The 12,458-nt window shown below is 41.2% G+C and overlaps 1 protein-coding gene across 5 annotated transcripts in view; it reads left to right on the top strand.

Annotated features, from left to right (window-relative positions):
* LOC149310693 (CAP-Gly domain-containing linker protein 4-like) overlaps positions 1 to 12,458 on the top strand; it is a 68,754-nt gene that overhangs the window by 34,607 nt on the left and 21,689 nt on the right. For 4 of the 5 annotated variants that reach the window (XM_089529548.1, XM_089529546.1, XM_089529550.1 and 1 more), the window contains 3 exons: positions 2,106 to 2,241; positions 2,851 to 2,988; positions 7,776 to 7,862. In XM_089529548.1, the coding sequence (XP_089385674.1) occupies positions 2,106 to 2,241; positions 2,851 to 2,988; positions 7,776 to 7,862 (361 nt within the window). The remainder of the gene's footprint in view (positions 1 to 2,105; positions 2,242 to 2,850; positions 2,989 to 7,775; positions 7,863 to 12,458) is intronic. The other variant, XM_089529547.1, reaches the window with a different exon arrangement.

Raw genomic sequence — 12,458 nt, 5'->3', positions numbered from 1 at the left:
ATTCTGTGCAAATGGGATTTTTAGGTGATAATGAACCCTACTTTGGCTCTGAAATGTAATAAAGTAAAAAGCCATCTCCACAGTTACCCAAGCAAGTATGAAATAAAACCTTTATGCAAAGCTGTATGTTTTCACTATGAATCCTCTCTGCATAGACTATAAGGGGAAAACATATCACTGGTCCATAAAATCTCCATTTGATTCTGAAATGTTTACTGTAATGAACCAGTGGGAGGTAGTTTTTAAGAAGTATCTGTAATTCTGCATCCCTTGGATAGGTCAGTGAGTCAGACCCACATATAAAAGTCATACAAGCCATACCCATATAGAGATGTTTTCTGTCCGGAAACTAATCAACAAAACATGGTATCAGATTAACTAATTGGGAGTGCCCAAAAATTGTCTTTGTACCCTTTTACTCACATAAAACAAAATCCATTTGTTTCAAAATCCATTTTGCTAAGTAGGGATAAATGGCTCATAGCACAAAGTTCCTGAAATTCACAGTACAGTTGTGATTGGTTGATAACATTTAAAAATGGATTGGTGTCTCCTGTGTGATTCAGATACTGAAATCTATACTGGTAAGACTACCTTTGTCTGAACTGCATGGTCTTGCCACACTTTTGATCTGTTGGATGAATTATGTGTCTCATAAGTACTATTGTGAGAGCCAGGATGGTGTGGTTTGAGCATTGAACTCTGGAGACCAGGATTCAAATGCCCACTCAGCCATGGAAACTCATTGGTGACCTTGGGCAAGCCACAATCTCTCATCCTCATAGGAAGACAAAGGCAAGCCCTTCTCAAGAAAACACCATGGTTGGGTCACCTTACTTTGCCATAAGTTGGAAATAGTGTGGAGGCACACAACAACAACAAATTCTCTAGTTCCAGAAACTAGAAAAATAAAATTTAATTACTGGATTTTTAACACATCATTTTTGGTAAGCAGTGCAGCAACGTCCCTTTTAAAAAAGCAAATAAACCAAGTTTCTTTTTTTTTCTGAAAAAAGTGTTATATTTCTACTAAGTGGATTGTGTGTTGGTGGTGCTTATTTATGCGATTTTAGTTTAATAGCTAATAAGTGTTCTCACATTGCTAATTTATGTGTGTTTAAATGTCCGTACACATGCTTTATTTTGCAAGTATGTTATGGAAAGAATTGCTGTATTGAGAATTTATGATTCTGAACATGTTAAGAGTTCCTGTTTTTAATACACAGAGAGAGCCATAGAATTGGTGGGGGTGGGAGTGAGCTTGTAGACCAGACCATGCACACTAAAATTTTGCTTGTTGCAAGAAACCCAGGTGTATTTGGAGATCCTCATCTGCATCCTGCAAAGAGGGGCTGAGACCCAGGAGAGCAGTACCATTCTCTCTGGGGCACATCAATCTTTTTAGGAACCCATATGGTTTTTGGAGGCTCCTATATCATCAGTCACAAAATTAGGGCTTCCTGATTATGAAATGGAAGTCTCTTATCAGGGCCACCTGGGGGGAACGTAAAGCTGCTCCTTTGATATGATTCTAGGCCACTGAATATAATGCTTTGTTTGAGCCAGGAAATCCAGAACTAGTGTGACTATCCAGTCTTAGTTTGGAGACCTCCAGTTAAGGAGAGCCTATCACCCTTTTAGCCAGTTGTTTCCATAGTTGAATTGCACTTCCTGCCAATAAGGTTTTTTTCCTGATATTAAGTAGAAGTATATTCTCCTGTAATTTAAGGAAGGTCATATTCTGGTGTCAGGAGAAGCAGAGAAATTGTCTTTTCCCCAAATGAGTAACCATTAATCTGTTGCAGGAAAAAAGACCAAGAGTTGTGTGGTTCTTTACCAACTGACAAATCTAGAATTTTGATGTAAACTGTGTATTCCATTTATATTGTACTATATATATAGTTTATCTATGATTCTATTCTATATAGTCCTAAATCCAGTTACCAATCCCATCCAAAGTAGATCCATGGATTGTGTCTAGTTGAACTAACAATTGAATTTAGGCCATTGTGCATAAACCACTTTGAGATTTTATTAAGCTGTATCTAAATGTTGTAAATATATAAGTATAGATAAAAGCATGTTTTTGCTTCACTCTTGCTCAGGTTGGCACATTACGGTTTTGTGGCACAACTGAATTTGCCAGTGGACAATGGGCTGGCATAGAATTGGATGAACCTGAAGGGAAAAACAATGGAACTGTTGCGAAAGTGCAGTACTTCAAGTGTGCTCCAAAACATGGTACAGTCTTCTTTTCAGTTTTGATCAGATAGGTGTCAAGCTTTATTTTTCACTCGTGACTTGAAGTTTGATTTTCTGTCATAAAAGTAGATCTCTATCTAAATCTTCACATAGTTATCAGTAGCATCATCATCTTTGTGGGTCAAATAGATCACATTGTAATAAGGTTGACATTTCATTGGTAGTAGTATTGTAAACAGTTTGCTGTTTACCTGTATTAATTGTGATATTCCTGTTGGTATGTATGTTTTCTTTACTTTAGGGTAATGGTTGAAATCTATACTGAGGAAGTATAAAGATGGTGGGAAGATGGCTTGGATGCATGTAAGACAGATGTGACTAGTACTAATCTTAATCATAGGCTTGTATCTGAAAGCTTAAGTGTTCCAGGTTTATATGTGCTCCATCTCTTGTCCATAAAAGAGACACAGTAGTGCTGGAAGCAGCGTTGTAAGGATAAGGACGATTAAAGGCTTAGCATAAGGCTGTCAAATACTCAGCAGTCTTCTGAGTAGTTTAACAGGCATAAATATTTGAATAGGGTTATTGAGGAATAGCTGAGCTCTGCAATTAATAGTTGTTATCTCCCTTGTGTATCTTCTCTGCCAGGTATCTTTGCACCTCTCTCTAAAATAAGTAAAGTTTCAGAACGGAAAAAGAGCACAAGAGTTTCCACCTCACGTCCTTTGCCTTTAGTCAAGTCTAAAAAAATTGATATAACACGCATAACTTCCAAAGTGAATTCTGGTAAGCATTGTACTCCTTTGCTTTATATTTTAAGCCAAAGGACATTAGGATAGGGATGGGCAACTTCCAGAAGTGGTGAGTTCCTAGGTTTGGGTATCCAGTAGCTACACCTGTCCTGCACTCAATATTTTTGCCATTCCAGACTGACTTGTGTTCTCACCCTGGGGAAAAAAAAACACCTCCAAATGATTGGAATCTCTATGGCCATTTTCAGCTCCTGTTCTTCACTTGTGGTTTTGAACCTTTTGGGCTTTAAACAATGACTGTTCCTTTCCCCCCCCCCCCCCCCCCCCCCCATATACTAAGCCTGAGATGGATGAATTTCAATAATCAATAATTAGCTTAGAAAGCTATTGTAATACTAGATAGGGCACACTGAGCCAGAATAAACCTACTGTGCCAAACTACATTGTTTTTTAAAAACTCTTTTCTTCATATTGTGTGGAGTGTATTTATTCTTCTCTACCTGCTTTAACTTTGGTAAATCCTCTTGGAATCACTGATAAATCTTTCTAAAACTTAATATTGGATAAGTTTTAGTCAGACTACAGGTCCATCTAATCTTCTGTTGTATGCATTCAGTTAGGGCCCATCCTTTTTCCATTGTGTATTGTATTGTATTCCCAGAGGAAGTGCAAATGCATGCTACACAAACTCTTTTCTTTTTTTTAAATGTTATGATTGTTTCAATATGAGCATGTACACTTTGTGATTTTTAAAAACATCTCTAAATAATTCCCCAACTTCCCATCTCCCATTAAACGTTCTCCTTACATTTTCAACTTTTCATAAGACTTTCCCTAAAAGACTGTGATAGGAATTGTAATTTCTGAAAGGAGAGCAGAGGAGTTATTGAATGTTGTAGGCCTTGCTTTCTATCTCTGGAAATCAGTAGAGAGAGCCGTTGAGGTCTCCTCCTAGCGGTGTACTGTCAGTGCTGTACTATTACCAGTAGGGATCAAGATGGGATGTGCTGATGTAGAGGCACAGAAGACCATGGTATCTTTCAAGCCAAAGGCATCTTATATTGAAAAAAAGCTCCATATGCACCTCTTTCATGGTCTGGTAGAAGCCATAAAAATGAAGGATTCTTGGACTCCTCCTTCCTTAATAGGTTTGATCTGTTGGCTTCCTGTAGATGACATGAGAAGAAGCCTGCCAAGCCCTTGGTCTTTGTTTTGCTAAATGCAAGAACTTGGTAAAGACCTACTGGGACAGACATTCTTTTAAGTAAGAGATGCAGGCAATGAGAAATAATGCATTTGACTTGCCTTTTCAAATACTGCTTTTTTTGCTGTACTCATTTCATTTAAAGAAATTGTTTGCTTCTTTCAAATAGAAAATATACATTCACCAGATTTCTCCCTCTGCCTTCAGATATAAATTTCTGGCAAGGTAATCTGCAAACACTTTTGTTTATCTTAGTTTTTGAGGCTGGTCTGATAAACATCTAAGAATAGATTCCATAAGTTAGTACAGAAAAACATCTGAACAGCTGGATTAAGCTAGTTGGTAGCTGAAGAGAAATAAAGTTCTGCCCTTTATGATGGTTGCCAGCAAGATCAGCTGCCAACATGTGTTCTTTGTTAGTTGTGTCGATTATTAATATGGAATATTAATTGATGAAGTTCCATCAAATATTACTAAACATTATTATTTCCCATGCATATTTTATTCATAGTTAGGTGCTCTTTTGGTTTAGGCAATTCTGTTAGGCTAACAGTTTATTATGTTGTCATTTTTTTTAGTATAAAAATATTTTAAAAAGCGCAGAAAATTTTTGATGCTAGTACTGGCAAATCTCAGGGGGGAAAAGGCAGCCTCTCTCCTTCCTTACTTTCTTTTTTGATCAAGTGACCTTCAGCAACATGGCAGAGAGCATCATGCACCCACCATTTTGGGTGCTTGAGGTGGAGCAGAGTATTGGCAGTCACTTTTAATAAGGTGTTACTGTATAAGTCTCACTGTGTATTCCTGGTGGCCATTTTTAGTAAGGGCTTACGGCATTAGTCACTTCATGGGTCTACCAGAGAGACTGCCAAGACTCATAAGGCTTACTGTATATTTTCGTCTATAAGTCGAAAAATGTATGCCCAAAAATTGACCTCAAAATCCTGGGTTGACTTATATAACAGGCCAGTATGCAAATACTGATGATGGCAGCCCATTTAGTGACAAACACATACACCTTCCTCCCCACTTTTCCTCCATGCCTGGGAATGGGCTGCTGGAAGCAAAGAGAGTGCAGGGCGATTTTTATTCTATGGGAGCAACAGCTGATAGCCACAAACACAAGCACACACACCTTCCTTCCCATTTTCCCTAGTTCAGCATGCATGCACGTGTTTACACGCGTGCATGCGCGCACACACACATTCTCTGCCTCCCTGCCTTAGCTCCTTTTACATTTGGCTATCGCCCTTCACCCCCGTCTCCTCCTCACCCTTTGTGAGAAGGCAAGCCATCTGCTGCAGATAGTAAAGAGCTTCCATTCAGGGAGAGTCTATTGTAATAGTAGGTGTCTTGGTGGGATTGAAGTGGCAGAGGGTGTCTGTGACTGTTTAACCCAGTTTAACTCAGAGGGAGACATCAGGCAGACCAGCAACATCTTGGACTGCCTGAAGGAAGAGGCCCCTCCCTCCTCAACTGTTATCTCGGCCTCAGAGGGAGCCATCAGGCAGACCAGCAACATCGGGGACTGCCTGAAGGAAGAGGCCCCTCCCTCCTCAACTGTCATCTCGGCCTCAGAGGGAGCCATCAGGCAGACCAGCAACATCTTGGACTGCCTGAAGGAAGAGGCCCCTCCCTCCTCAACTGTCATCTCGGCCTCAGAGGGAGCCATCAGGCAGACCCAGCAACATCAGGGACTGCCTGAAGGAAGAGGCCCCTCCCTCCTCAACTGTCATCTCGGCCTCAGAGGGAGCCATCAGGCAGACCAGCAACATCGGGGACTGCCTGAAGGAAGAGGCCCCTCCCTCCTCAACTGTCATCTCGGCCTCAGAGGGAGACATCAGGCAGACCCAGCAACATCTTGGACTGCCTGAAGGAAGAGGCCCCTCCCTCCTCAACTGTCATCTCGGCCTCAGAGGGAGCCATCAGGCAGACCAGCAACATCTTGGACTGCCTGAAGGAAGAGGCCCCTCCCTCCTCAACTGTCATCTCGGCCTCAGAGGGAGCCATCAGGCAGACCAGCAACATCAGGGACTGCCTGAAGGAAGAGGCCCCTCCCTCTTCAACTGTCATCTCGGCCTCAGAGGGAGCCATCAGGCAGACCAGCAACATCTTGGACTGCCTGAAGGAAGAGGCCCCTCCCTCCTCAACTGTCATCTCGGCCTCAGAGGGAGCCATCAGGCAGACCAGCAACATCAGGGACTGCCTGAAGGAAGAGGCCCCTCCCTCCTCAACTGTCATCTCGGCCTCAGAGGGAGCCATCAGGCAGACCCAGCAACATCAGGGACTGCCTGAAGGAAGAGGTCCCTCCCTCCTCAACTGTCATCTCGGCCTCAGAGGGAGCCATCAGGCAGACCAGCAACATCAGGGACTGCCTGAAGGAAGAGGCCCCTCCCTCTTCAACTGTCATCTCGGCCTCAGAGGGAGCCATCAGGCAGACCCAGCAACATCTTGGACTGCCTGAAGGAAGAGGCCCCTCCCTCCTCAACTGTCATCTCGGCCTCAGAGGGAGCCATCAGGCAGACCAGCAACATCAGGGACTGCCTGAAGGAAGAGGCCCCTCCCTCTTCAACTGTCATCTCGGCCTCAGAGGGAGCCATCAGGCAGACCCAGCAACATCTTGGACTGCCTGAAGGAAGAGGCCCCTCCCTCCTCAACTGTCATCTCGGCCTCAGAGGGAGCCATCAGGCAGACCCAGCAACATCAGGGACTGCCTGAAGGAAGAGGCCCCTCCCTCCTCAACTGTCATCTCGGCCTCAGAGGGAGCCATCAGGCAGACCAGCAACATCAGGGACTGCCTGAAGGATGAGACTTCTCCCTCCTTTAACTGTATTTTTATTGTATTAACGATTTTACTGTACACCGCTATGATCATCGCGGAATAGCGGTCTATAAATAAAACATATTATTATTATTATTAACCCCTCTCCAAGGAAAAGAATGCCTGCAACCAGGGCTCTTTGGTGCTTCCTCATTGCAGCAGAGGAACAGCTTCTGTCCATTGCTGGGGTAATGCTGAAGAGCCACCATGGACTTGAGGATCCTCAAAGTTTTACCCTTGACTTATCCATGGGTCATACCAAAATCCATAACTTTGACCCCAAAACTTACCCTTGGTTTATGCATGAGATTGACTTATATGCATGAGACTGACATACGGTATATGGCAAGCCTCTGTTAAAAATGGTTTCCACTGCTCTTCTCCACCTCAAGTGCCCAAAATGGTGAGTTCAGCGCCTATCCAGACAGTGTTGGTGTCATCTATTTGCAGCATTTGTCAGTTGATTTTTCTGTCCGTTTTGTGTTTTTTTGTTTTTGTTTTTACTTATATACAAGTACATGTTGAGTCTGCCTTATCCAGATTTCCAAAATCCCAAAATATTCCAAAATTGTCCAGATGAGTGTCTGAGAGGGTGACACCTTTCCTTTCTGATGGTTCATTGTACATAAACTTTGTTTCATGCACACAGTGATTAAAAGTCTGTCACATCATTCAAACATTGCCTAGAAGAGCTTAGATTTAAAGTAATTAGTAGCAATTTAGACCCTCTTTCTGTTCTTGGTTGTAGAGTGGGGCTATTGCTAAAGTACAGTGGTTTCATTGCTTTGTCTCACAGGATTATCTGCACTGAAAAAGGAGAGTACATCTGATTCCACATTTCTGGGCAATGAAAGAGGAACGAAAAGTCCACCAGGTAAAGAAGGTAATGTGTTCCATATATATATATGTGTGTGTGTGTGTGTGTGTGTGTGTGTGTTTATTAATGCTTAAGCCAAAGGCCATTCGCATAACATGTATTTAAAACCAATCACAAAATTTCATATATATATATATATATATATATATATATGGCTGCTGCGAATTGCATAAGCATGAGAAATTTAATAAAACCAGTGGTGTCCCAATCATTTGCACAGGCAAATGGGTACCCATGGTCTGTGATGTTTCTACACTAATGCACAGAGCATGGGAAATAAGCAAGATGAACTTGAACTCCTAGCACAACAAAGCAAATATGATATAATGGGTTTCACTGAAATCTGGTGGGATGAGTCTCATGATTGGAATGTAAAAATAGAGGGATATAACCTTTTCAAGAGAAACATTTCAAACAGGAAAGTAGGAGGAATAGCTTTATATGTCAGGGACATTTACCCCAGTGAAGAGACCCAGGACATCAATCCTGGAAGCCAGGTGGAGAGCATCTGGATAAAAGTTAAAGGGGAGGGAAACAACAGGGATGTTATTGTGGGAGTCTACTACAGACCCCCAAGTCAAATAGAGTAATTGGATGATGCCTTTCTAGAACAGATGACCACACATTCAGAAAGGAGAGATGTAGTAGTGATGGGTGAGTTTAACTATCCTGATATTTGCTGGAAGTCAAATTCAGCCAAATCCTAAAGGTCTAGCAAATTCCTCACTGGTCTTGGAGACAATTTCGTTGTCCAAAAGGTGGAAGAGGCAACAAGGGAATCAGCTATTTTGGATCTGATCCTAACCAACAGGGATGACCTAGTTAATGGAGTGCAAGTGGTGGGATCCTTAAGTGGAAGTAACCATGTTCTCCTGGAGTTTGTTATACAATGGAAAGGAGAAGCCAGGCATAGTCAGACACGCATTCTAGACTTTAGGAAAGCTGATTTTTTTTTTAATTTATTGCAAAAAATTTAAAAGCTGATTTTAGTAAACTTAGGCGGGATACAAACCGCCATATAGTACGTATAGGATACGTACTAGGGTTAAGAAGGGGCGGTGCTTCCGCACCCTCCTAACCCTAGTACATATCCTATACGTACAAGATGGCGGCACCCCTTCTACATGGGCGCCGCCATCTTTACGTACTGGACGCATAGCGTCCAGACGTGTCGCGGCGCCTATGACGTCGCGAGTCCGCGCCAGGCGCCTCGCGACGTCATAGAGGCGCCACAAGAAGAAGCTCCGAAATGGAGCTTCTTTTTTGCTCCGCGCGGGAGCCGCGCGGTTTGACTGCTGCAGCTCCTGCGCGGAGCAAACGGCGGCGGTGGGGAAGCGCCGCAAAGCGGCGGTTTGTATCCCGCCTACGAGAAATACTGGAGATGATCCCATGGCCAGGAATACTAAAAGAGAAGGAAGTTCAAGATGGATGGGAGTTTCTCAAGGGGGAGATATGCACAATTTCAAACAGTTCCAATGAGGAAGAAAAATAGGATGTGTCTCAAGAAACCAGGATGGATGACTAAGGAACTTTCAACTGAGCTAAGTTTTAAATGAAACATGTATAAGAAATGGAAAAACGGGGAAATTCTGGGGAAAGTCCAGTTCTGGGCACCACAATTCAAAAAGGACATTGAGAAACTGGAGTGTATCCAAAGGAGGGCAACTAAAATGGTGAAGGGTCTGGAAACCATGTCCTATGAGGAACGCCTTAGGGAACTGGGGATGTTTAGCCTGGAGAAGAGAAGGTTAAGAGGTGATATGATAGCCCTGTTTAAATACTTGAAGGGATGTCATATTGAGGAGAGAGGTAGCTTGTTTTCTGCTGCTCCAGAGACTAGGACCCGGAGCAATGAATGCAAACTACAGGAAAAGAGATCCCACCTCAACATTAAGAGGAACTTCCTGACAGTAAGGGCTATTCAACAGTGGAACAAACTCACTCGAAGTGTAGTGGAATCACCTTCCTTAGAGGTTTTTAAACAGAGGCTGGATGGCCATCTTTCGGGGATGCTTTGATTTGGATTTTCTGCATGGCAGGGTGTTGGACTGGGTGGTCCTTGTGGTCTCTTCCAACTATGATTCTATGATTTCAAATGTGTGTGGTTTTTTTATTTAATCATTTATCTTCTGTCCAATTAACATATAAAATGGTTACGTTTTAATGATAAGATAAGTTTGACACCCTGTTCATCAAAAATAGTCAAGTACTACCTATTTCTCCTGTCTTTCTTTCTTTCTTTCTTTCTTTCTTTCTTTCTTTCTTTTTTTGGTGACAGAGATTCCCAGAATGAAATAGAGGAGAGTTGGCCCAACACTTACAAATTCCTTCCAAATAGATGTGTAATTATGCCACTTTGAAGTTAGTTTATGCTTGTATTCTGGGTCCATAAAGTCATGGTTTAATTTAAGAGTCTGTGTGGGATATATGAGAGCAAGCATGCTGTAGTAGTTTGAACGATAAACTATGACTATGGAGACTAGGATTCAAATTCCTGCTTGGCCATGGAAACCCACTGGGTGACCTTGGGCAAGTCACACTCCCTTGGCCCTGAGAAAGGCAAGGCAATCTACCTCTAAACAAATCTTGCCAAGAAGAACCTGTGATAGCCTCGCCTTTAGGTTCACCATAAATCTGAGATGAGTTGAAGGTGCACATTAACAAGTGGGATATACTGTATGTATGAAGTGATGAAAATTTATATATTTGGTAAAGTCTCCTCTGAAGATTTTTAGACAGAGGCTGAATGAACATCTGTCAGGATTGCTTTTCTTGTGTATTGTGTATGGAATTGGACCGGATGGCCCTTGTGGTCTCTTCCTACTCTCTCATTCTATGTTCTCTCTTGAAATACTTTAAAACTTTGCCATCCTTGTGGTTTTTATTGCTGACCTGATTCATTTGTTTATATGGTGGTGTTGAACAATTTTGCTTACTATTGTTACAAACTGTACATATTCACACCCCTTGGAAATCCTGTTTACAGATGTTTGGGTATCCCATTGTTTTTGAATGGAGATTATTTCCACATAAGTATGCTTTGGATCAGATATCCAAAGCCAAAGGTTCTTAAATATGTGGTTAAAACTGAATCATTTACCCTCGATTTTAGCTGTAGGCTGTTTCCTTTTGATCAGATGGCTATGCATATATTATCAGCTAACTCAAGCTTTGGGATCGTTCATTGGTATGCTCTTTTTCCACATGATGGTGCCCAAAGTGGCTCTATGCATATCAGATGAACAGGAATTCATACGGTAATTCTAAAAGACAGTACAGACAATCTGTATTACAATTTAAATGTCTGTCTCTTTCTGTTATGCTGTATACATCAACATTCTTGATTACAGAGTCATCAAACTTGGCAATTTATTTAATCATACCCAAATGAAGAGCATAGTGAAGTTCTGGATTTAAACCAGACTTCCGAGAGAGATTATAATGACACCCTCCTTGCTTTTCTTTTGCAGGCATGTAGAGACATTTTTGTTTTGTGTGGTCTTCGAGGGCTCATTTTAAAGGGAAAGGGGCTTTCATGGGTTGTGATTTCTATATTTGTTCTTTTTTTTTTTAAAGTGGTGCTTTGCATTTTATTACACTATCCCCCCCCCCAACCTCAGCCCAGCCTATTATATGTTCTTTTTTTTTAGTAATCTTTATTGAATAATACTTACAAATTAAAAGGAGTATACGATAACTTAATGTATGCCATGTCATCTTTTCGCTCCGTCCCCTTCAAACCCACCCCCCCCCATTCTATTCTTATCACTTTGTTCCTTATATTAGCTATAATATCTACTTTCCTCAAAAGAAAAAATTGGCATTTTCACTCCTTTGTCTCACTAATAACATTCACTCTCCAGCTTAGTCGTCAAAGATTGTACAGTGAGTATATCTATTCCGCTTATCAGATAACAGGACAATTTTTCTCATCTTCCCGCTACTGTCTACTCTTCGCGTAACACTTGCGTTATTTGACTTTCCCCATAGTATACATTTTTTTCAAATTTTCCCAAATCTGATCATCTTCTTCACTGATATCATCTTTCAATTTCCTTGTCAAATTATCCATCTCTATTACTTCTAGACTTTTCTCCAACCAATTTTCGATCTCTGGTATTTCACTACTTCTCCAAAATTTAGCTAACGTGATTCTGGCCGTTGTAATTAAGTATAATAATGGTTTTATTTTTTTCCTAATTTCTTTATTTTCTACTATGTTCAATAGAAATAATTCCGGTATCCTTGTAAAATCTAATTCCAATATTTTAGTTATTCTTTTGTTAACCTCTATCCAAAATTTATGCACTTTGGGACATGTCCACCACATATGAAATAGACTACCTACACTTTTTCCACACTTCCAACATTTACTTTTTTTCATTTTTGTAAATTTTTGCCAATCTGTTTGGTGTTATATACCATCTGTATAGCATTTTATAGTAATTCTCCTTTATATCTGCACATAAAGTAAATTTTAGATCTTGCCCCCACGCTCTTTCCCATTTATCTAGATGGATATTCTTACCTAAATTTTGGGCCCATTTTATCATGTGATGTTTAATTTGTTCCTGTTCCAATTCTAGCTTTAATAATAAATTA

The sequence above is a fragment of the Sceloporus occidentalis genome, unplaced genomic scaffold (genome assembly GCF_023333645.1).
Source record: "Sceloporus occidentalis isolate IW3139 unplaced genomic scaffold, rSceOcc1.0.p SCAF_6, whole genome shotgun sequence".
Taxonomy (NCBI): Eukaryota; Metazoa; Chordata; class Lepidosauria; order Squamata; family Phrynosomatidae; genus Sceloporus; species Sceloporus occidentalis.
Note: the sequence above shows the minus strand (reverse complement) of the source record. Positions and strands in the feature narration are given on the sequence as shown.